Genomic DNA, 25,957 nt, shown 5'->3' with positions numbered 1-25,957 from the left:
GACGTACGGTATTTTGCTGTGGGGTCATACTCCTGACATTGATAACGTGTTTGCTCTGCAAAGAGAGCTCCTCCTGCTATATATATCAGCTTGGTCATATACAATCACTCAAAGAAAAATTTAAAGTAGTACATCTATCGGAATAAGTAGAGCTCGTGAGAAGAATTACAATGGCTGTTATATACAAAACAAATTAGTTTGTAAGGTACTGCATCCAATATAAGAATTGCGTTAGTTAAAAGCGTTTTAAATACCAAATATTTCATTAAAAGTTAATAAGAATTAACTGTATAAATATAAATTATCGTATATTGGATGCATCAACCAGAGCTTGAACTCATTGTATGTGTAACGATGCGTCGTGTTGTTTCGGTGGTTCTCCTCAGTTCATTGTCCGTAACCAACACGGTAAGTTCGATAAAAACATATTTTTTTCAGGAATCCCCGTGTACCGTGCTCGTCTCTTCCCAAGCTGGACCTTTCAGCCTGGCGTGAGAATTCGGCGCAGGGTTGCCTGATCGCAGGACGCGCTGTTCCACTCGGCGAGTCTGCTTTCCCCTCGCCTTGTACTTCCTGTATATGCTCCGCTGAAGGGGTGAGTGTTGTTGTGTTATCAGCAGCTACTCCTTTATAATATTCACGAGAGGCGTCTCGATTGGCACCGAAGTTGCACCATTTTCTGTCAAGCCGAAGGTACGAAGAAAAATATGTTACGAAATTCAAAAGAATTATTAAAAAGCGTTAGTGTGGTTAAGGTTACTTCACCATGAAGGATTTTCTTAATGATACCACAGACTGGGAATGGAGTGAACGCTGTCAGGCTATTTATTTATAATTTTAATTGTACGATATTGTATATATTGTAACGAAATAAAAAAAAAAATCGCCGAGTTTCTTGCACACGTTCTTCTCAGGTGTGACGCATACTATTTCGAATGGGTGGTACTTTAACACGTCCAGTGATTTAAATCCTATTTTGAAGTACTACAGTAGAGATCAATTATAATACTACTACTCACCAGTGGGACACTTCTTTGCACAGAATACCGCCTAGGTACCCTACGAAAGCGGCGTTTATATTATGATATCAAGGAATAATATGAAAGTAATATTTTATATTTCGGTGTCAAGAACGCCGCAGCTAGCGCAATTGCGGTGCCGATTAGAATTTTAGGTTCAATCAAGAATTCTGAGCGGCACTGCACTTTAAGGGACATGGCGTATCACTACCATCAGTTGGATATTCACTCGCCACTTTTTTTTGCATAAAAAAGCTGTTAGCGAGCAGAGGGCTGCACATATCTACTTATATATTTCGGTGGTACTAGCGATATGCATAATCACAGGGCCGGACTTAGGGGCTTGGCAACTGGGGCTAGAGTCCCGGGGCCTCCACAATAGATTTCGTAAAAGAAATTAAAAAAAGAATCTATACTTGGTTTCATAATAAATTATTAATTGGTAACTCTACTGATTTTTTTCAATAATTTGACCGTGACCTCCAGACCTCGAAATCCGGAATTTCATAATAATATAATCAGTGTTTGTCATTTGCGACCAAAATTGCAACCAGTTAACATTAATAAAGTCAGACCCAATTTCTTTAATTATGTTTCGAATGTAATTATTATTTATTTTAATTTTCGACAGGCACAATGTGCATCACTGCGTATAACGGATTGCGCTCAATTGGCGCGCGAATGGCCGCGAGAAGCGATACTCCGTGACGACGTATGCACGGCGCAATGTGGGGCAGCGCCGCAGGGCAGAGCCCCAAGACGACCCACCATCAACTTCAAGTTCCCCGACCTCACACCTTTCATCGCCAAGTGATAACCCATACAAACCCCATATATTATTAAAAATCACCAAAAAAACTGCTGATGTCACGCAAGCTTGCTCGATAAGTGTGACAATCTTGGTAGTACTTCATTGAATCCTATTTATTAGAATGGACGAGTTTCTATAATTATTTAAATAATAAAAAGCAATAACATAAGTTTAATAGTAGAAAATCAACGATCATATAACTCACAGACAATAAAGGGCAAACGCTTCCATATACTCCATAAGGAACAGATCTTTTTCAATATATAGAGATAATTAGCCAATAGGAATTGTTCACGATATGTTGTGATTATTACCTGACCAATGAGCATTCAGTACCCCGGCCTGCTTATCTAAGTTGATTGACTGAATTGTTTGCATTGCGACTACATACATACATTATGTATTAGGATACTCTACTGGGTTATAATGTCGATGAGAAAACAGTACCTACGATAAAAACAAATATGTTTGAATTTATAATAAAATTAAGCGTTATAGATAACGTGTACTACAACTTTGTCAAAGATTATTAACCTACTACTTACAGACCTACATTTTATTAATAAAATAATGATTAACTCCTCTTCACATTTAAAGCATTTCCTTTTAAACTATATTTCCGGTCCCATAACTTTCCTAATAGATTTAAAATAAATAAAGCAAATTTTAAATTTATATTGATCTTTAAACTTAAAAAATATTACCGAATCTTGGCTTGTTTTTAAATAATTACTTAAATATCTGCTAGGTAATAATTTAACGCCGTGTTCAAAATACGTAAAATAATATAGGTTTAAATTTTACTAGTATTTTTATATAGGAAGCTAAAAAAAATAAATGGTGCTGTCAATTCGTAGATATAGAAAGTCATTAAAATAAGTTGTACAAAGGATTGGTATAAGAAATAAATCCCTCACATAAATAATTTGCAAACAGTAACAGAACTGCTAGAACTTTAAATTATTACGTGCTTATATGTTAAGTTAGTTAAAGCTTTTTTACTTGAACTATCTTAAATTTATTGACGTTATTATTGATGTTATATTATATGGGAAGCGATTGAAGCTTTCACTCAAGAAACAACATTTTTCAACAACAAATACTTATCAATTTAATTTTAAAATAAATCCCTACCTAAGCAAAAAATTGCAAACAGTGATAGATGACAGTTTAAACTCAACCACTCAGAATACAGATTCAAAATGTTTTCAGAGTGTTTGACTATCGAAAACCATTCTTACATGCTTTGAAATTACATCATTTTGGCTATAAATTATGTAAATCATCTATTTAATATATGTATATGCGTGACAGCGCCATCTTGTTTGTAAAACAGGCAAAATCCTGCAGAGCCGGTATATATTATATTGTATTATCTATGGTGCAGACTATAAGAGTGTTTTAGTTCGTAGACCCTCATCTAGTCTGCACAGTCTGGATGGTTCCAGAAATAATAGTAAAAATTATTAATTGTAAGAAAATTAGAAGTAAATGAACCAGTAAAACAAATATATGTACGCCATCTTTTATTATAATCGATGCAGATTTTGCTGATATCGTAAGTTGTCAGAATAATCACTTTTTAATATCTGATAGAAGTAATAACCGTACCAGTAAATGTTACCACTTTGTTGTACAAATCACTGCCGTATTCTTAAGATTAAGCTTGTATAAATTATTATTACTATACTTTACTGAAACGTATTTTTTATTTAATTAGAATTAAAATAGCAATATTTTTTGTACAATTATATTTTATAGAATTAATTAAGAAAGAAACATTGTTGTTTTATTTTTCACAAACGTCAATGCAACTTTCGAAGGCAGCGACAATATGATAATCAAATTTTTTTTCCGTGAGGACGTTCGTAAGTCGCAGTAAGTGTCGCTGCAAATATGTACCGTTAAGCTGTCCGTTAAACTGTTTTACCGGTCTGAAAATTGATTTAAACGGATGTCCTTTTCGATCAATATTCGTACAAAAAAAAAACATTATCTTCCTCTTGTATAAGTAAATGCAAGATGTCAGTATTCGATATTCTTAAATCGCACTCCCGAAAGAGTACCGAGGCGTGACGCTCGTCACGATCGAAATGGTAAGCTCATGTGTTCGAAAAAGTATATAGGCAAGATTAGGGCAAAAGACCAAGTTCGTCACAAAGCGACTTCCACATATTATTCACAGCTGTCGTCATAGTGATTGGGTGGATTGCTTTCAAACAAAACTTGTTATTTCCAATTTGAAAGTAACAGTTATCATTTTTTATCAGACGACCATAGGTCCATATAGCCCAGTTTTCGGCTGTCGCTGCCTTCGAAATAATAACTTCAAAGTGTTAATAAAAGTAAATAAAGTAAGCAAGATTAGAGTAAACGAACAAGTTAATCCAGTTCATCACAAAGCGACTTCCACATACAAAGTTGTCTTCATAATGATAGGGTGGATTACTTTCAAAGAAAACTTGTTTCTAATTTGAAAGTAAACGGCCTTCCATAAATTACCTCACAATTTTTTTTAAGATTTTTTGTCTCCCTCCCCGTCCTAGTCAGAGGAGGACACACTTATGAAACCCCCTTCCCACTGCTGTGTGGTAACTGTGTTTATAAGTAATATATTGTTAGCTATACAATCTTTTCGGCAGATCAGGCAGCGGGCAGGCCCTCGCCGAAGACTTAAACCTACATAATATAAATCTTGTTAATAAGGATCAATCATTAATACTTCTTTCAATTTTGTTCTACATATAAGTTTCGAGTATTAGTAACTATTTTAGATTTTAGCACGTGACGTCCCAAAGCCCCCTGCCACATAATGCCACATTTCATCATTCCCCCACCCCCCTTACAGTGGGACGTAATTTATGGATGGCCTCTAACAGTTATCATATTTTTACACGTAAATAATACAAAATGTATACAAAGTATTAAATCATCTCACATGACTCATTTATTTGCTTTTTTGCAATAAATACATTTTATTGAGTATAAATACAAAGTTGCACAATAAAACAATTTGACACAAGGAGTCTTGTATTTCAGTCCGCACTTTAACTTTGTGATCACTCGATTCTGGGCCTGGTGACGTCATCTGACGTCATAAACCAAACACAATTAGTCATTGCACGTTTATTGATGCTTCTTCTTATCCTGAAAAAAACACTAATGGTAATTTTTGCATATTATATATTGGTAGCTCGCGTGGTGGTCGCAATTACACAATAGTTCATTTAACTTTAAGGCTGTCTGTATCCTCCTTCAAAGCATGTTATATATCTATATGAGATTTGATTTAAAGCACTGATTAAAATAGCGCTTACAAAACAGAAAGACAGAAACTTCAGACCTAAATTATTAACAATTTTTAATTAAATATCACTGTAATGGAAGACGTGATGTGATGCAACTTATCTTCAGATGGTCATCTGTTCGATCCATCACTTACTCTCATATAAAAAGCAGCGTAGTGCTAATCTGACCCGCGGACCAAGTATTCCGTACTGAAAAACTTACAAAACAAAGAAAATAAATTAAAAGATACATGCCTTGTCGGATAAGTAATAATAAAAATAGCACAGTACATACAATATACACTTTGCAGTTTATAAAGGGGTTTAAGTTTGAAATTGCCGTATTATTCTAATAGGTACCTACTTCGAATTGACATACATCCTTCATGGATTGAGATTTTTGATCGAAACTTGCACATGGTACCCATGTGTTTCTTCTTTAAAAAATGTGCAACATTCGATGATCGACTCTCAGTTGTATTTTTTGTTCAACTTAGACTAGAAAGATGGTAATTTCGAGTGATTTATGAATACGAGTTCCGGCGCGGAAATAACGCGGCAGAAACAGATAGGGATAGACTGCTAATGAACGCACCGTGCGATTTTGGTTTAAGCGCTTTCGTGATGGAAACTTTGATTTGAAGAACGAACAAAGTGGACGACCGCCTGGTGAAAAACAATGAATTGAAAGAGATGGTGGAAGCCGATTCGAGCCAAACTACCCAGGAATTAGCGGCATGGTTTAACTTTACCTTACCAACAATATTGACTCTTTTTGATTTGACTGACCTGCAGAAAGAAACTCGTGTTGAAACTTGTGTTCCTTTGTTGAATCGATACACAAATGAAGGAATATTGGATCGAATTGTGACATGCGATGAAAAGTGGATTCTTTACGATAACCGTAAGCGAAAAATGCAATGGCTGACCCCAGGAGAAACGCCGCCACAGTGTCCTAAAGCTTACCAATAAAAAGGTACTGGTGACTTTTTGGTGGTCTCAGCACGGTGTTATTCACTATAGCTTTCTCCGTCAACCAATAACGGCAGATGTCTACTGTGCCGACTCCGAACAATGGTAGCAAAACTAGCAGGGAAATCGATTTTTACCATTATTGCACCATAATAACGTGAAACCTCAAGCACGAGAAAACGTTTTAACTCTGCAGGAACTGCATTGAGAAAACATTCGTCACCCTCTGTAATCACCACACCTTGCTCCAAACGGACTGCCCTTTTTTTCATGATTTGGACAAATTTATATGTAATTAAAACTTTTCTTCTCAGCAGCGGTACTTTCACACAGTTTGTCGAATCTAGACTTTCCTATTAAATGGCAGCAATGTACAGATAAAATAGGGTAATTAATTTGATTAAATAAATATCTCAAATGAAAATAAACACGATTTAATTTTTTTCACAAATTACAAATCAGCAATTCGATACTTTAACCCCTAATATTATTTATTAAATAGTTTCATTTTCCACCAAACTTAATTTACAAGTAAAATAGAAATTCAAATTTAAAGATTTTGGGCCAATGGATGGCCATAAAATATGATTGCTTAGGCCACAGACTATTGTCCAAATTGTGTTTTTAAGAGCGCAATAAAGAATACTGCAAAAGTGTCTTACGTCGAGAGAAAATAGTTGCCTTTCATAGGCTGTATCTATAAGTACACATTACCTAAGAAAATAAAAAACAAAGGCTATTTCAAAATGGCCGCCACGCGGAATCATTCGTAAGGATTCCATCAATTAATAGGTGAACTTTATAATACTTTAATAATTAATATCTGAACGACGGAGCCTTGCTCGGATTAATAAGAATGTACAAAACTTTAACGAACAAAAAAGCAAATAGGACATCTGGATTCGAATAGGTCTTCTGCTTTCAGGTTCACCCAATTATAGTCTTGTATATAAAGATGAAATTTACTTTTGTATTCCAATGGTAATTCTCATTAAAACACGGATAAAACTACATTTTTTAAAGATTGTAACCTAGCTAGATCGATTTACCTCTGTATACAAAATGTTATGAAAATCGTTGGAGCCGTTTCCGAGATTCAGATTGTATATACAAGAATTGGTCAATTATAGATGTAATGTAGAACATACCGCAGCGTAACGTCAGTTGGCCGCGACCTCCTTGAAGCCGTTGGCGAGCGGCTGCGCATCAGTTGAGCGGCGCCACAGGCCGTACACGCGGCCGGGTACGCCCTGCCACAAACGCACAGTGCCGTCCTCCGAGCCCGTCGCGTACAACTCGCCGTCCGGGGACCAACGCACGCAATGCACCGGCCCGAAGTGACCCTTGTTCGACTCTACAACGAGATAGTACACGATTCTAAGCCCCCATTTCACCATTGAAGTAAAACGCGATTGGTCTATAATAATATATAATAATCTGCCAAACAAAATTCGAAGCATAAATGATGATAATGAATTTATTAAAACACTGAAAAACTTTTTATTAGAAAAATGTTACTATGCCGTAAATGATTTTTTAAACGAGCCAAACTAAAATAAATTAAAATATGGGTCTCCCTACTACGGTCAGCTGTTCAGACCAAATTGCGACACCCAAACTGGGTATCCATAATATACTGCCTTGTATAATAATTACAGTATTAACTCCAAATGTTATATTTAAGGACTATATTTATGGAATTGCAATAAATTGAAATTGAAATAATATCTTTGAACTAAGTTTACGCCTGTAAACGACTTTACCCATGCTTTAAATCCTCTATCAAAGATTCTGAAACAGCTAGCTTATTGCCAATATTAAAACACCCAATGTCTTAATAACCATTACATCATCCAAATGGATGATGTACTGTTGTACTGAATTTCATAATAACACTCCTTTATTTTTTTTTCGATCCCTTCATGCGCAATGAGTTTCAATAGACAGCCACATTCTTATTGCTCGATGCGTGTACACGCGTTCCACACTACCAAAACGTCACGCGCCGTAAAAAAAAAGTAGATTATTCGAAACACCGCCATTTTTCAAGTTTTTACATAATAAATTCGGATTTCACCGAACACACTACTTTCACAAACTAAACGCAGTTAAAGCCTAAACGCGTTTAAATGACGACCGCCCAATTTATGACAGGTTTTCGCATTTTTGAATTTGAACGCGATTAACACGAAGACCTGTCACTTTATTGTGTGACCTGTATATACCTATACCTGTGACCTGTGACGTTATCGTGATGGAAACATTGAAATTAAACAGTTTTGATTTTGTTCATACACAGCGATGACAGTTTTGACAGGTAGTTGAATACATTCTATTGATTATGATGTCTTAATCGAGATCAAGACTGGCATTTGAACTCGTTTACGTAAAACTGAATTTTATTGAACTCAGTTTGAAATGTCATTGGTCCAATCGGGACTAAGTGGGGCGGGTCGTTCTCTTCCCTAAAATGTGATCGAGGGAGGCAATGGCTGATCCATGCGTCATATCTACTAGTGAACGGGCTACTTGTTGGTGGCTAGATGATCCTGTTACCAGAAACTCTGCTTCATATTTTTAAAATTAGAATTATATTCATATTTTGTATATATTTTTATAATATACATAAATAATATGATAGAGATTTTCATTTGTTCACAAACTACTGGATAGATTCCAATTAGGTAAGTCTGCTAAGTTTTATTACTAAGACACTTGGCCCTTATCTAAAAAAAATTGCGATATCTTTATTTAATATAAAGTTAATAAAATTATAAATCGCGGTTTTCTTCTAGTCGTTAATATAAAGCTCGCATAATACCGTTATTTATATATAGTGTGTGATACTCACTTACTCATTAATTTACATTTACTTTTTTGACTTACTCGTATAAATTCATGTTTTCCATTAATTTCTGAATGGGTAAGGATTTTGAAGAAAAATATTTATATTGTCGTTTTAAATTGGAAAGCATTGAGTATTTGACGTTTCAGTATTTTTGTTGAATCACTTTACGTAATATAATTGTAATTTTTTTAATGAAACTGTAAATCTTTATTTAAAAGAGTGGCAAAGAGTTTCTTGTTGTTTCTTATCATTAAACCTCAACCTTCTCCGAAGTGGTAGAAAATGTTAAAAGAAAAAGATAACTTGACACTCACTCATAAGTGTCATTTCCGTGACCTTCATTTACACGAGTAAAGTGGAATTGAATTGATAGAAATTCAATATACCTGCTTAAAGCCAATATATAATAGGTCAGGCTTAGATCATTTATACGCCTAAATTGACTATGACAGCTTTGAAAACGTCGAAAAAATTCAAGGTTATTTTGAAAAATTTGCAAAAGCGTTAAACCTGGCCTGTTTTTATCGGTTATTTAACAGCCACAGACTATCTAGACGTATAAAATATCTTAGAGGTCAGGTTCCCAGCTTTTCACTTCGCATATTGCAAACATTGCAACAATACTCACCCAATTCAGCGCCGGTGTTGTAGTCAAACTTATACACCTTAAGATCCTCGCCCCCGCACACGAAGGTCGCGCGGCTCGGAGCCAGCGAAGCTGAGTAGCACTTGGTGGGCACGGAGAACTCTCGCATCTTACGCATCGTGTCCGACGAGTAGAACGATACACTTGTACCTGCGGGAATCAGTCGTCAACCTCAGATGATGCAATTTCTACGCAACGCGTTGTTTAAAAATAGCTCCCCGCTCAGAGCTCCATACATTACCGATTTTAAAGCTTATTCAATATATAAAATGATGATTTGCTACTTTGAGATGAAATGTATTCCCATTCGATAACTTCGCATGGCTGTTAAACATTTTTGGAACTGAGGACCACAGACAACTGCGTAATTGTACACGTAACGAAACACGGTGCCCAATGAAAATCAGTGTCGAGCCTCAGACGGCGCGACGTATACTGAGTGGGTCTCCGATTGGCAACACTAAAGTGATTGCCCTGCTCCTCAATGTTATTGTTTTCATCATTATTTTTAAATTCCACCAGGTCTGTATTAATTATTCTGTATTATTCTTACACATTATGTTGAAATTACTTATTTTGTTAAAGGTTCCTTTTTTATTGATATAAATTTCGACCTATGTCCTGTAGTGTAATTATTATTGTTATAATTATAGAAAATGGACAACTGCAACTATTCGCTTGGCGTTTTAATGTCGAATTGAAGGCCCAAACCCCTTTACCGCTCGCAACCTTGGCTTCTTTAACTGTAGTTACTTTACTAAACTGTTGACTACGCCCTTCTCCACCTTTGATCTCTGTATATAGATTTAAAAAAATGTGATTCATCCACACGACTGCTACACGGCCACGTTATCTCTGGTCCTCGCTGAAACGTGAAGCCCCCTCCCGATCCCCTTTCACCACCTCGCGGTCGTCTGGTTGCGTCAGTACGGTTCGGAGATACATTACCGTTAGGTACATGTCGTGAAATTTTCGTGCTATCACTGTGTCGCTGTAATAGTACTGCAAGAAAAATAAACACTTTTGACAGATAGTCATTGAAAGTGCAACTTTTACTTGGAACTGTAGGGGTTTAAAATTAATAACTCCTCCGCCGCTGTCATCTGGTCGCCCACAAGCCCGTCCCACCGCCCGCCACCGGACCGCAATATAATATCGCGCACTCTGTTGTTTAACGTCATCGTCGTCACTATACAAATTGTTTGAATAATAGTAGTATAATAAACAAAGATTATCTACTTTAAATACCAGATGCTATAAAAATAAATATTTAATATAAGGATAAATTTGTAACTTCCAAAATATGTGCGTTAGAAATAAACATATACAGGACCATCAAAGAGTTTATCCGGATCAAAACCATTTTAGCTAAGTAAACTGGATTCGCATAAAATCGGATTGCTTCAAGTTTTTTATTTTTTACCCAAATTTTTTAGTATTAATCCAACAAGTGTTGTACAATTTTGGAATCCAGGTACGGCACTTGCCAAGTCACTCTTATACATTTGTAGGATGCTCTGTCAAAGTGGTGATATTTTGTAAATGTTGAATTCATAGTTCGACAAAAAGTGTTATTTCTAAGAAAAATTGGGGCAATTGTAGTATTATTTATGATTGTGATTAAATATATGTTATTTAAGTTTATGATGAATGTTTAAAATTGGCAAAAATAAAAAACATTAACCAGAATCACAAAAAAAAATGGAGAAAATCTGATATTTTTGTTTCGTGCCCATAATTTCTAAGAAACATGTGATGGGTTTTTTTCTCAATTTTCTGATGATGTTTACCATGTAGCTTATCATCCTGTTTCGGCTAGACGATGAGTTTTGTGACACCCTGTATAGTAAATAAATCAATTTTTATTGTACATATTTATGGTTCACTATTTTCGCGATAATGGCTTACATAATACATAAAAGATACATATATGCATTCGCGGGCTTTCTTTCTAGGATTATTTAAGATAAACAATTATATTATATATAATAATATTTGTAACTCCTTCAGTTCGCAGTGCACGCATGAATAGGTCGCAGATTGCAGATTTTTTTCCTACTTACTGACACTTATCGCTTTATTTTGGATAAATCACACTTTGCCTTTATAAATTATAGCCTGTATGTTACTCTTGGTGTATAAGCTATATTATTGTTATGTTTGATTAAAATCCATTCAGTAGTTTTTGAGTCAGAGTAACAAACATACATCCATACATCCAGACATTCTTACAAACTTTCGCATTTATAATATTAGTAGGACAATGACCTAGTGATGCTTGTTTTGCACACCGTAACAAAGCGGCGAAGTGACGTCATCGACGTGAGGTCCAGAGATAAATTATCTCAGGTAATGTAACCGGATAGTAGACCTTTGAAAGTTAAATACACCAATGCTTCGAGAAATTTATTCAAATTTTTTCCATAACTGGACGTAGTTACTGAAAAACGTTCCAATCCACAAACATTTACAGGAATTCCTCTTTAAAGTATGATAAATATTAGTGTTATCCATACATGTGGGTTGGGCTACTAAGTCATGAAGAGTGACAGCAGGGCTGCCATTTGTTGTCAATCCATGAATATGAATTACGTGACCAGTTTTGTCTTCTTAACTCAATTTCGACATGATTATGGTTTGGAACGTTTTTCTGGAATTACGTCCAAATATAGTGTTAGTGTTTCGAAAAATACTAAACTTAAATTTGTTCTAGTTTATGGATACTTCAATACATTTATATCGGACTTACAAAGCAGAAGAGACAATATCCTTGAAATACCTATAACCAGAAAGCATCTCTCATCATAATAATATTCAGTTATAGAAATAATAATAAATATGAATACCGTGTGCCACAGTTAAAACTGCGCCATCCCTCGATAACTCAAGGCTATTGGGAGTCGACGGAAATTCCAGCTTTTGTACTTCCTGAAAAAATGGAAATCGATTAGCTATTACCATATTAAAACTCTGCTCAAGGACCGATGTCTATTTCATAATTTATATAGCCTGTCCCATTTTTATTACCAGGTTCAAAGTCAAAGTGAAAATAAACATTATCCAATTAGGCTTAAACTAGGTGTACGTTAACTAAAATAATAATAAAATTGTAACTTTTACGCAAAATCTAATGTTACGAAATTATAAGAATGTGTGGTAAAGGTTACTATAACATAAATGACTTTATTAATGATACCACAGATTGGGAATGGAGCGACCGCCCTCGGGCTATTAAATAATAAGTTTTATTGTGCGATATTACGTTGTAACCATATTTTTTATGAATAAAAAGGGGGCGCTGAGTTTCTTGTGCCCGTTCTTGTCAGGTCTGAGGCAAACTTTCAATAACTTTCATATTCTATTTTGAATAAAAATATTTGAATATACATTATCCAGGTAGATAATAAACCCATTATTAACAATAAACGTAACACATACCTCCCCGCTGTTTCTGTCCCACACTCGCATGGTGAGATCATCACTCACACTCACAATGCGGGAGTTGTGCAGGAATACAGCGTGCCTAATGCTGTTTGTGTGAGCACTTATCTTTTCAATTGCTGGAAATTTAAAAAAAAATAAGCACTGCTTATTATGAAATCGGAAATTTAATACCTATGTACACTTGGTATTGAATTTTACAATAAAATACCAGACACTATACTAGGACTGACTGAGCACAGATTCAAGAAATATATGCTTTTCAAAGCATATTGTCAAATCTTCTATACGAGCAGCCTGTGGGTCAGATATACTCAAAAAACGATTAGTGCATTTCGTGTTCAGTACACCAATGGTTTCAGGTTGATGTTGGGGCTGCCCCGCTTTTTCAGTGCTTCGGCAATGTTCGCGGATGCGAGGGTGGACGGCGTCCATGCCATCCAACGCAAAAGAACCGCGTCATTGCTGAAGAGTTTGCAGAGTAGCCCTAACATCATTCTGCAAACCATTGCTAGTCATTATGATGCGCCAATTATAAAGGCATTTATGCGGCTTCATGTGCCTGTTTAGTTATAATTATACTAACATAATTTAGGACATTTTACTAACAATTATTATGGATTTTTTTCTGAAGTAAATTATTTTTATTATTATACTAAGCTTCTTTGACAAAGAAGGCTTACTAAAGTATAGTAGATTATATAGAGGATAATAATGCATGGTTCTTGTCTGGTTGTGCGCAGGCAACCTAAAGTTGTATAATATTATTTTAAATAAGCTAAGTTATTACGCGATTTAAAAGATGGGCTGGGAATATAGATGCGTGAAATATTGACTGGAAAGAGAATCGAATTGCACCATCAATCGAGGAAATGGTTCAAATATTTAACAAGTAATTAAATGACCTCCACGATAAGTCTGCTCCGTTCGTTCCTATTAAAGTAAGGCATTAGTCAGCTCTTGACTAGTGAAATAAGAACAGTTTAAATGCTAAGCATCGTGCCCTTGTAAAACATGTAACTAGTACTTGTACTTTAGAATCTCAACGTCAAAAATATAAGCAAAAGAGGAATGGATTTTTTTATAAAATTAAGGGATGAGACGAGCAGGACTTTCAGCTGATGGTAATTGTTACGTCCTAACCATTACAATGCAGTGCTGTTCAGGATTTTTGAAAAACCCAAAAATTCTGAGCGACAATTGCGCTCGTCACCTTGAGACATAAGATTTGACCAGTAATTTCACTAGCTACGGCGCCCATCGGAACGAAACACAGCAATTTTTTACACATTACTGCTTCACGGCAGAAATGGGCGCCGTTGTTGTACCCATAATCTAGCCGGCATCCTGTGCAAAGGAGCTTCCCACTGGTACTGCTAGTAACGAAAAATGTAGTGTAGAACTTATAGCAGAAAGTTATTGTATGTACAGTAACTTGTAGACAGTACTGATCTGCTAACTTCCTTATGCCTCTCCTTAATAATTGCATTTCCGAGCACAAACAAATACTTATTTCCATATCCATAATTATTACATTTATCGTGTATAATAAACCATTATTTCCGTGTTTCCTTTTTATAGTCATATTTACTACTTTTCTACGCAATATGTCTATAATATTATATATCTATAATAGGTAATCTTTGTTCCGTCATTAACTTAAACTCAGTGATTGTTTAATATATCAACATGTTGATGTTCCGTAAAAATAAATATATATAAAATATACCAAAGAAATTAATTAGAATATAACCAAAATAAAAAACTTCATAAAAAGAGGAGCTTTTATGTTCTACATGTAAATACAGTGTGGCGCTACGTTCACAAAAATCGTCACCTTTTTGCTCTTCATAGAGATTTTCATTATAATAACACTAGAAATAAGGGATTGCTTGTAACTAATTCTAGTAAGCTTCATAAGATACATAATAGCTTCAACGGTAAATGTATACACTTTTATAATATGTCCCAGCCACTGTTCAGCCATTATCTATAATTAAATTTAAATGTTTTACTAAAAAATGGCTATTTCGTAAATCCTACTACTCCACATCTGAATATCTAAATGATCCGACTGCTTGGGACTAGATTTTGATATATATATTGTATATTTCATTAAAAAGATCGCAAAAAATGAATGCTGAGAGAGTTTCTTGCGCCGCTTCTTCTCTCTCAGAGAGCCAGTTTGTTTCCGAAGCGGTAGTAGTGTCTAGTATATAAGAAATGACATCAAAAAGAATTCTAAATGAATCAATTATGAGAAAATATATGCCATTTACAATGGCGACATTAAATGAACAGCACGGGTTGAGACAGTTAACTTAATCATAAAACATCATTTCAGAAATAAAAATACATAAATTAACCTAAATAAATTTTTCTATAAAATCTTTTAAATTTTTCATTGCAGTCTGAACTGTAATATCCAATCGTATTGATTTTTCGTAACGTGTGTAGCGGACATAACATAGTAAAATAGAATAAAATTGAATGAATTAATTAATCTTACCACCAGCCTCAGGCTTGTTAAGATCAAAGACACGAATCAACTTTTCATTGCTTGCTGTGAGCAGCAATGTATCGTCAGAGTTAAAGTTAACACTCTTGACTATATGTTCATGATCAAAGGTTTGTGTTATATCTCCATACTGTGCATCCCATATCTTTGCTGAAATTAAGATTCATGTATTAATTAAACATTATCATACATTATTTATAACTTCTTAAACAATTTGTGATAGAAATGTACTACGACAAGCTAAATGACTTTGTGCTTGCTCATATTATGTCTACAGAAGCTTCGCAATTCCGAAAAGTACAGCGCGATCATCATGTAACCCCAATTATGGTGGATGTGCCCCATATGTGATGGATGAATTATCACAAACCTTTATGTCTGTCAAAAAGGAGTGAATAAATAAATTCCTTATTGCCATTCAGAATATTACAAAAATAAGATGCATAATTAGGCTACATGATGAAACAACAGTCAAAAGTGAGCATCATCTGACATGGGATCATGGATTCATGTTTCCATGCAGTGCTGTTTTTCAGCCATCCCCTCTCCCTAAGGTGTTGAGTGGGTGTGGATTAATTATGTCTCCCAAATTACTTACTTAAGCTATCTTTTTTATTGAAAATAATATTTAAAAAGTGTTTTTATTATATGAATGTCTTCAGTCAAAACATTTTCAGAGACCCCTAGATCATAATGGGAAACCTCTCCGCAATACCTGTTTAAAATGTTCTGTAATTAACTTTCTAGCAGGACTACACCTGGTCACAAGGCACAAATACCCAGACTTGGCTAGGAGTCAAAGTTCCAGACAAGTAGATTGTAACTCCATGGACTATAAATTAAAACTACTGGATAGTTGTAAAAGACATGGCCTTCTACAAGACAACAAATTATATATGTACTAATAAATGGAGTTCCGTTTTTTTTGTTTGGTTATACTGCGAAAACTACTGAATCGATCAGAATTATACTTAAACCATAAGATGCCTTGTGTTTCCGAGGAGGTTATATTATATGTTGGTGCTTACTTATCTGACTATCCTACACTTTTTTGACTTAGAAAGTCCTATATATTCGCAATACAATTCAGTCAATGACAATTCATACAATGGGTCGGCATGGGGTACTTAATTTATTTGGCAAAATAACATTTGCCGACTAAACACTTGTTATACTTACAGTGTCTCTTAAGAAATCTCTATAGACAGCAGTGGCAATTTTCCCAACAAAACATTGTGTGAATCGACACATTGCTGACGAGACAGATAATAGATCTCCATTTTGATTTTGGCCAAAGGTTAGAAAAAAAAACATTTTTAATTTTTTTCCAATACTTACATAACTTCATAAAAAATTGAATTATTATTTTGTGTAACTTATGGCCAAGGTACATTTTTGTATGAATAATTTAACATTCATGCTAATATTTATATAACTTAAAAATTTAAATGTTCCGTAATATTTCATACAGGTTTACAGAAAAAAAATATATATAAGCTGGTAGAAAACATGGTTCTCTACTGCGTACCAATCATCAACCCATGCTCTTTTATACCTATTATTATTATTAGTGTTACTCGCGTTTGACACCAGATTGAAAGGTTCCCATGGGACCATATTATCAATTATCATATCTATCTGAAAACACTCTGAAAGTAGTTTCATCCCACAAGTTGATTTTATCTAACAATGCCTCTATACAAACCCAAGGTATGAAGTAGTAGGTACACAGAATATAACAAAAAATATATGCTAGTAATACTAGAGTAAATTATTGTATCGGAGAAAATAGATCCAGATAGAAATTATAAAAATATCTCCATTTTCCCATTTCTAGATACTTCTACAAGATCATGATTAAGGCATATATCATGCTTACCAGTAAAGTCTGCAGCACCACTGGCCGCCAGGCTTGCATTTTGACTTAAGGCTACACCCCAGACAGCGCCTTTGTGACCCTCAAATGTTCCAATCCAATCTCCAGTTTCACCTTGGCGCAACATGGGTTTTCCATCTATGAACAGACAGAAATAATATTATTAAACATTACATGAATAATTAATGATTTATTAAAACATGAATAATGTAAAATAAGTGTTTATGTGGTCTTTGTTATATTTTATGATATCATCACATCATGAACAAACTATAATGATCGAGTGATATTGGAAAAATATCCACAAGCTCCAACATATTTTTTTAAGTCCAGTTTAGTTCTTCTCCAATCTCCATGACAATTGGTCCTGTGCTGTCCTCATCCAACCCATTCTGGCAATCTTGACCAGATCATTGTATCCCACCAACAATAAATCTTCTCCTATGTGTTTGCCATTCATGGATGAGAAGCCAATCTGCCTTGCCCACTGCAACTTTAATTTTGCATTCATCTTTTTTAACATACATTTATTTAATTAATCAATTGCCTTTGTTATTAATAGTGGTAATCATCACAGTACAAAATAAAAATTGTCAAGGAGGTTGACAAATATAAGATAAAATTTAAAAGTATTTGGCCTTGCCAACATTTTTTTGTAATTATTCCAATGCTTTTGTTTTTTTTTTCACTATTGAAGTTAAGAATATATTCCTACTATTAGTTTGGTGTAAATAAGAGAAGACAGGTAACAGGTATAATTCAATAATAATCAACATTAATTAGATTTGATAATAAATACCATACTCCTATGTTGGCTTACTAACCTAAACAATGTGTTACGAGGGCAGCACTGAAAATTTCGGGAATAAAGGAAGTGACACAACATTACTATTTAAAAATGTATTTATTGCTTTTCGAAGTATTCTCCGCGAAATTTGACACATTTTCCATACAATGGAACCAATCATTTAAGCTACCATTCCATTCGGAAGTTGGGGTCTCCAATATGGCCGTTTTGTAGGCGTCCACAGCTTCTTCAGGTGATGAAAATCTCTGACCACGCAATTTATTCCTTATTTAAGGGAAAGTATAGAAATCATTAGGGCTTAGGTCGGGGCTGTACGGCGGATGGTCTAATAATTCTATGTTTTCTCGCTCTAAAAACACTGTTGTTCTGTGCGCGGTGTTGTCGTGATGGAGGATGATGCGGCGGTTGCAGTTCTCTTTACGGAGTTCAGAAACGACCTGTGGCAAACAAATGCTAGCATACTATTCTGCATTAACCGTTCTTTGTCCCTCAAGAGGAATAGTCGCAACATGGCCGGTTTTAGAGACAAACGTGGCCACCATTTTTTTTGCAACACTCCGTGAACGAACAATTTTTGTTGGCTTTAACTCATTTTCGAACACCGAAACTCGTGACTGGTTTTTTGTTTCGGGTTCGTACGCGTATATCCAGGATTCGCCACCTGATACGATGTTGTATACACCATTTGAGAATCTTGCATGGAATCTTTCGAGAGTTCTGATGCACCAAGTAAAGCGAGCCGCTTTTTGCTCTTCACAGAGCAAATGCGGTATCCATCGGGAAAACAATTTTTTTACACCTAATTGTTCATGCAAGATTATTTGTATTTGACTCATGCCAATGTCTAAGGTTGCCTGAATTTCGGGGTATGTCACATGTCGATCTTCCTCAATCAGCTTAAACACAGCATCAACGTTATCTTTGGTGACTGCAGTTTTTGGATGACCTTGACGGGGATCATCACTGAGCTTGATACATCCACATTGAAATTCAGCAAACCAGTGATAAATTGTGGTTTTGGATGGGGCTTCATCACCAAATGCAGAAATCATCCCGTCAACACACTGTTTTTGAGTTAAACCACTTCGAAAGTCATAATAAATCATCGCTCTAAAATTTTCTCAAGTCAATTCCATTTTCTCAATGACTAAACAAGTTTGAAAAGATATTGTGACAAGACATAGAATCTTTTTTTAAATAAATAAATGGTATTCGATTTTTAAAATCAAGGAGTTTTCAATTAAAAAGATTTTAATATGACAGGAACAGTGGAAATATTCCATTCCCAATACTTTTAGTGCAGCCCTCATATTATAAAGAATTTCATTGGTTTATTAAAATAAAAAAGACCCCCTAATGATTAGCTTTCTAAAATGCCATACTGTGTTACAATTGCTAAATAAGTTTAATAATGTAACATTCATTAGTTACATAGTAGTTGTAGGTTAAATACTATATCATTTAGTTTTTTGTAAGTTCCACGAGAGCTGCTGCAGACAAACTACTACTTAACACACTTAACACTACTTACACAAATTGGCAGATTGAATATATAAAATTTGTAATTGCTACATGTATAAATGAATTTAAAAAATATATCTTATCTTACAGATGTTCTGAAATAACTTAGTATTTCAGAACATTAGTATTTCTTACACATTAGTGTAAGAGAAAAGGGGTTGATCTTTTCTCTAGCTAATAATAACTTATTAGGCCATTGTATTATAATCTTGTATATTATTGAGTGCCACATAAAATCTTATAAAAATGTTCTTATATACAATGATATTATCTTACATACTTCTTTGTGAATGTAAGTGAAAACAAAAACTTTGGTGTGGACAATAATGTCAAGTACTATTAAGAACCTTGAACAAACAACAAGGTGACCCAGCTGATATTGTAAATGAAATGTCAACATTGCATACATGCATAACAGAAACGCAATGTAAACCCAACGATAATAGCTCACAAAGCCCAGTCATGTGCTGCTGTTGTGAATAAAAAGCACAACTTGCAAATCCAAGGCAAACAGGCAACGAGGTCCAACAGGAAACACGACAACGGCGACTCAAGGTACTTCCTGCATGTCCGGAGAGAGAAGGTCGAGACATACATAGCATAATTGTAATTCTCGTACGTAATTCAAAATAAAAGGAAGGCCTTTCAAATCGTGACTGAAAACATCTGTTAATTTAATATACTTTTAAACCTAAAATATCAAAGTATTTCCTGCGCATATGTTTTTGTATTCAAATGAAATGAAAGGGCACTCTCTCTGTAAAGATAGTCATTAGAAAATAGAACTCACCTTTGCAAGCCGAAATCAAATAATATCCATCTTGAGTAACGTCACTAAAGTCCAAATGCACGACTGGTCTTGTATGGCCACCACATGTAAGAGGAACTTGCTTCAATGTTGACATTTTGTATTAAAAATAAATTTATATTGTACTTTTGGACACGAAATCTAAATTAAAATTAATGTTTGTAAAATTAACCTAATGAGTCCGATCGAACTGGTTGTTGACAATCGACTGGCTATGGCGAATTACTTTACTTTGATGTTTGAATTAAAATTTACTTTTGTTAATGACATTAATGTCACTCGCACTGTGCAGTTATTTTTTTTTATTGATTTATTAGCATTGGGTGGACGGTCGTAGCATTTGAAACTTGGCTCAACAAATTGCATTATAAAGAAAAATAAGTTCCCACAGATCAATTTATGTTTTGTTTGACAAAAATGAATATATAATAAAGACTCAATCATGTAAAATATTCTTCTTGGACCAACTGTCACTAACCTTTACTATTCCAACTATCGTTTACCATCGATGTCTATAGGTACAATAAAAATTTGATTGATGTACTGAAGACTATATAATCCTTATACACGGTGAAACTTTATGAGTATACTATGCTTTGAACCCGACATTCCTTAGGTTATCTCTACTGACTATGTGATGTCACAAATGAATTAGCGTTATATTTTAATACAATATTTAAAGTGCTAAGTTTTCGCGAAAACTATGCATCCAGCTACCCTTATCAGCTTTTTTCCCGAACTTTGTTTGACCTAAAACAGATGAATAACTTAGATGTGATATAATATCAGATAATAGTAAAATGCCCACTACTCATTGCACCTGTGAGGAAAATTATATTCTCATTTTGCCATGAAGACGAAGTTATTATGTATGTGCATTTTCTTTAGCTGAAATTGAAAATCATTCTAAATTTGTATTTTTTTTAGTTATGTATTACCCAAAAAAGATAGGTAATTATAATCCAATTATGAAACTATGTAAAGAAAACATTTAGGTTAAAAAGATCGGCCTGTCTGCATTTTTACTCTTTGAATTTTGTGAATGTGAATATCATGATTCAAATTTTTACTGCTCTATGATTGTATTTGTAGATTATGGGTACCACAACGCCGCCTTTTTCTGCCGTGAAGCAAAATGTATAAGCATTATTGTGTTTCGGTCTGACGGGCGCTGTAGCTGGTGTAATTACCGGGCAAATGAGACTTAACATCTTATGTCTCAAGGTGACGAGCGCAATTGTAGTTTCACACAGCGTTTTTGGGTTTTTCTAAACTCTTGATCGGCACGGCATTGCAATGGGCAGGGCGTATTAATAACCATCCGCTAAATGTCCAGCGCGTCTCGTCCCTTCTTAACACAAAAAAAAATGTATTATCCTATGATGATAATTCTAATAAGCTCCTATTAAGAAATTTTCTTCGCGGATAACTTTAGTCAAAAATGGATGTCTTTGGCCATCCTCGTATTAATAATTGTTAGGTAGGCATTTCTTTCCCAGGACGGGCATAAAGCATTGGGTTTTTAGTAATTAAGGCTCGCCCATATTATGTGGGAATTAACTATTAACCTTGTCCAATTTAACCCCCAGAAGACTCTAGTTTGCGCGTATACCACATAAAAAAAAACCCATTTGTCGTATCACAGCTCTTCGACAACACTTCCCTTACAGCCTCGCCTATTATCGGAAGCTCGAGCGATTGTCAGTTCCGCGGCTATCTGGAGAGCAAACCAAATAGGCTGTCATCTCTGGTCTGGCGCACCCCAGTATCAGCTTGACTGCAGAGCAGCTTGAATTGTCGGGGACCCAGTGCTCCGTGAACGGACTGGATCACTTGGCGTTGCGTAGAGAGATCGCTTGTACATTTACATTTACATTACACGCATTTATCATGGGGAGTGTTCCGAAGAGCTATTTAACCTGATTCCTGCCGCCGAATTTCACCTTCGCAAGACACGGCCCTTTCACACCAAACGAATCCGAATCAATCAGAATCACTCCGAATCAAGTTGAATCTGATTAACCAATATTCGGCTTCGAGCTCTCCGTTTAAATGTGAAGGGATTCTTTTCCCCCCTTCAGACCGGACGAATCTGGTTCAATCAGGTTTGATTCGAGGTCGCACTTGATTCTACCTGTCAGATTCCTCGTCCGGTCAGTCTTGAATCAACAACCATACGAGATGGATGTGGAGTTAATTTTAAAAGTTAAAGAAAATAGTGCGATTTATGACGCCAGTGATAAAAATCACAGCAATAGAAATCTCATATGTTCTGTGTGGAGGAAAATTGGCGAAGAATTAAACATTCCAGGTAAGAATTATATTGTACTCAGTAATAATTATCATTATTTCTATGTTAGATCATATATCCGTATTGATTGTATTTTGCAATATTTGAGTTTGTCGGCTATAAATGAATAGGAATTGTACAACAAACACCACACTGTGTATCACAAATATTTTAATAAAATAAATAGAAAATCATTTTTTTTTTTAAGTAAAGTAAGTAAAAATAGTTTTCAAGTAAAAACAGTAGGTAATTTCAATTTTGCCAAGGTATAAATCCTGCAGGCTGAAGAAAATACTCTTTCAGGTTTCTTGTTGTGATTGCTTCATTTGTTCCTCTTCTCTGAGTGGTAGGTGGGAGGGATAGGCTATTTTCTTCAGTCCAAGAGAAAAGTTCTTGATCCAACATAACATCTCTAGGGTTTTTTAATGAAATTATGCAAAACGCAGGCACACTTTATAGTCATATCTGTTTGGATGAACTCAGTTTTAATGGATACCTGCAAAACTTCAAACTTCTTTGAAAGAATTCCAAAAGCACATTCTACAGATTTTCGAGCGCGAGACAGTCTGAAATTGAAATTTCTTTTACTGAAATCTAGATGCCGTCGTGGAAAAGGTCTCATTAATTTTTTTGGAGAGGGAAAGCTTCATCGCCAACTAGGTACATCTCTGTTTCGTACTGAGAACCTGGCAATGAGAACTGGCCTTCTGGTACGTTCAATTAGCGAGCGTTGTAACTTTTCCCCATTGCAGATTGTGTGAATACCGTACTATCATTTTCCTTTCCATAAGCACCAACTTCGATCATTGTAAAACAAGCGTTAGCATCAGCAACAGCAAGCAAAACAACAGAATGAAAATCCTTGTAGCAATAAAAAAGTGACCCAGCATTTGGTGGGCGTTGTATATTCTATACAGTTCGGCATATTCCACTTCTCGTGATAGTCTTTTGCTTTTTTCATCCATTCATCACGACTAGGAACACACATGTAACGGGGATGTAGAGCATCCCATAAAGCTTTCGTTGTTTCCTTTACTATTTCGTGGATGGTTGACAACCCAACACGGAAGTAGAAACTGAGAGAAGAGTACGAATGGCCAGTAATTACATACCTGCAAACAAAGACCGAAAAGAAAAACAATACAATTTATGTTAATTAAAACCTGGTTAATCTGTTAAACTATTTACAAATAAAATGTAATAATCAGTAAATTTATAAAGTTACATCCTCCTTATATTTTTTTTTGCAGGAGACAAACTGAAGGAAAAATGGCATCAACTACGTTCCAACTACATGCGTGTCAAGAGAAACGAAAAACACAAACCCTCTGGATCTGCGGCAAAATCAAAAACAAAATGGCCTTACTATGATTTGATGTCATTTTTGGACCAATTTTCAGAATCAAGAGACACTTCTGGGAATGTGCAACAAGAATCACTCAACCAGCCAGAATTTGTTAGTGAACTTCGGGATGAAACCCCAACCCACGAAGACATACTTACAGCGGAGGAGAATTTTGAAAATACTTTGGCTGCAAATACAGAACAACCAGAAACTTCAAATCCTACAGTCAATAAGAAGAAATTTACGAGGAAAAGGCAAGCTGCAATAGATGACATCGATTCCCAGTATTTGAGTGAATTGAAAAAAATTAATTCATCTCGGCTGGACGACAACGACCCCGACCGGATGTTTTTGTTAAGTTTGCTACCATTGGTGAAAAACCTGACTCCTGCTGATAACGTTGACTTCAAACTTTACTCATTACAGTTTTTGAAAGGAAAACTGAATCCAACGTCATCTGGCCACAATGTCACCTGGCAGTCTCAGCCGACTCAAATTGCATGGTTTGAGTCTCATAGCGATCCAACTTCTCCCGCTTCATCAACTTCTATTGCCACCTCAATGCATTACATTGATCCTGAAAATGGGAGACCCTCAGCGCCACAGCATTTCAATAATTATACAAATATTTAATGCAACTTTCAAATTATTGTAATACGTATGTTGTTCTTTAAAATAAAAATAAATATACAGATTTTGTTTTGTTTTTTTCAGAGTTTCTAGTTTTACGTCGTTTATTGTGTCAGGATGACTAATAAGACGGGACCTATCGTATTTTACGTGGAATCCGAGCCACAGCCTACAATGTCTGTTAAGAAACCATTTAGGAAATAGTGCGGGGAGCTTGGGATTGAACTCGGCACTTTTTTCCCATTGATGGTTGCCATTAGAGACCGGTAAAGTTTTTCACGCTTTAACGATCTCAGCCATTGTGGCCTACATATACAGATTTAATTAATTGACTTTAACAATTATACAAATATCTAATTCAAGTTTCAAACGATGAGTGTATGTTGTTCTTTAAAATAAAAAATATATACAGATTTAATTAATTGACAGTTTACCTGAGACAAATTGCGAGTCGTTCCTCGGCTGTGATAGACTTTCTATAATTTGTATCCAGTTTCGAGATTTCAGGTCCCACCAAATCCAGCAGTATTACGAACAATTCCTCACTCATTCGGAAGAAGTCATAGAATTTCTTCTCATCATTTTGTAGGTCAGGATGTAAATGATGAAACATACCAAAATCCGGCCTTTTCCTATTTATGTGATGTATCCACATTTATTTATTTAAATTTAAACATCACAATACTATTGCATATGACTTATATAACGTAGCATTGAGGGGATGTTATACCCTTTCTGATTCCGATATGCACTGCGACCACTGTAAAGGCGTGACGTCAATTTAGTATACTGCACTGACCACTCAATCGCTCATAAGTCTTGGTATGTCTTGTTCAACTCTCAGATTGTGGCTTCATCTACAGAATCTACTTTACAGTTGATAACCTTTTCAACTCCGATAGTGTACGCATATTTGTAAATTGACATGAGCTGTCGCTCTCTCAAAATCTAAACAACTTGTTATTTTTTAGTTGAAAAAAGAAACTGTTGATCACAACGCATTGTTGTTTCTTTAATGCTACACTTAAAATATTACCTATATAATATAAATTTACCAAGCGTAGATATAGTTTGGAGCTCTCTGCAAGTCCTCGTTGCAAGTAATAAATATGTATACGATCAGTTTGGAAAAAAATG

General features: G+C 35.1%; 2 protein-coding genes across 2 annotated transcripts in view; one reads left to right on the top strand and one right to left on the bottom strand.

Moving 5' to 3' along the window:
* The window catches only part of LOC126979199 (peroxidasin homolog pxn-2), a 57,833-nt gene extending 54,224 nt beyond the window's left edge, over positions 1-3,609 (top strand). The window contains exons 23-24 of the mRNA XM_050828446.1: positions 439-595; positions 1,651-3,609. Of these exons, the coding sequence (XP_050684403.1) occupies positions 439-595; positions 1,651-1,833 (340 nt within the window). The 3' untranslated portion in view covers positions 1,834-3,609. The remainder of the gene's footprint in view (positions 1-438; positions 596-1,650) is intronic.
* A 1,136-nt stretch (positions 3,610-4,745) lies between these two features.
* LOC126979237 (serine-threonine kinase receptor-associated protein) lies at positions 4,746-20,776 on the bottom strand. Its single transcript, XM_050828512.1, has 8 exons — positions 20,538-20,776; positions 17,422-17,556; positions 15,534-15,692; positions 13,022-13,143; positions 12,430-12,511; positions 9,566-9,733; positions 7,238-7,443; positions 4,746-4,977 (listed from the first exon to the last, which is right to left on the bottom strand). Exons 1-7 carry the CDS (start codon positions 20,650-20,652, stop codon positions 7,250-7,252), a joined length of 975 nt encoding a protein of 324 aa, XP_050684469.1. The 5' UTR covers positions 20,653-20,776; the 3' UTR covers positions 4,746-4,977; positions 7,238-7,249.
* Positions 20,777-25,957: the final 5,181 nt, after the last annotated feature.

The sequence above is a fragment of the Leptidea sinapis genome, chromosome Z (assembly GCF_905404315.1).
Source record: "Leptidea sinapis chromosome Z, ilLepSina1.1, whole genome shotgun sequence".
NCBI classification, from domain to species: Eukaryota; Metazoa; Arthropoda; class Insecta; order Lepidoptera; family Pieridae; genus Leptidea; species Leptidea sinapis.
The sequence above is the reverse complement of the archived record's forward strand: the minus strand, read 5'-3'. Positions and strand labels throughout refer to the sequence as shown.

What these genes read in the sequence shown, in the direction of transcription:
- LOC126979237 (XM_050828512.1), bottom strand. Translation starts at nt 20,652, where the DNA reads ATGTCAACATTGAAGCAAGTTCCTCTTACATGTGGTGGCCATACAAGA. An exon ending in TTTGATTTCGGCTTGCAAAG is followed by an intron (nt 17,557 to 20,537) that starts GTGAGTTCTATT and finishes GTCTGTTCATAG; the next exon opens with ATGGAAAACCCATGTTGCGC. An exon ending in TGGTGCTGCAGACTTTACTG is followed by an intron (nt 15,693 to 17,421) that starts GTAAGCATGATA and finishes TCTTAATTTCAG; the next exon opens with CAAAGATATGGGATGCACAG.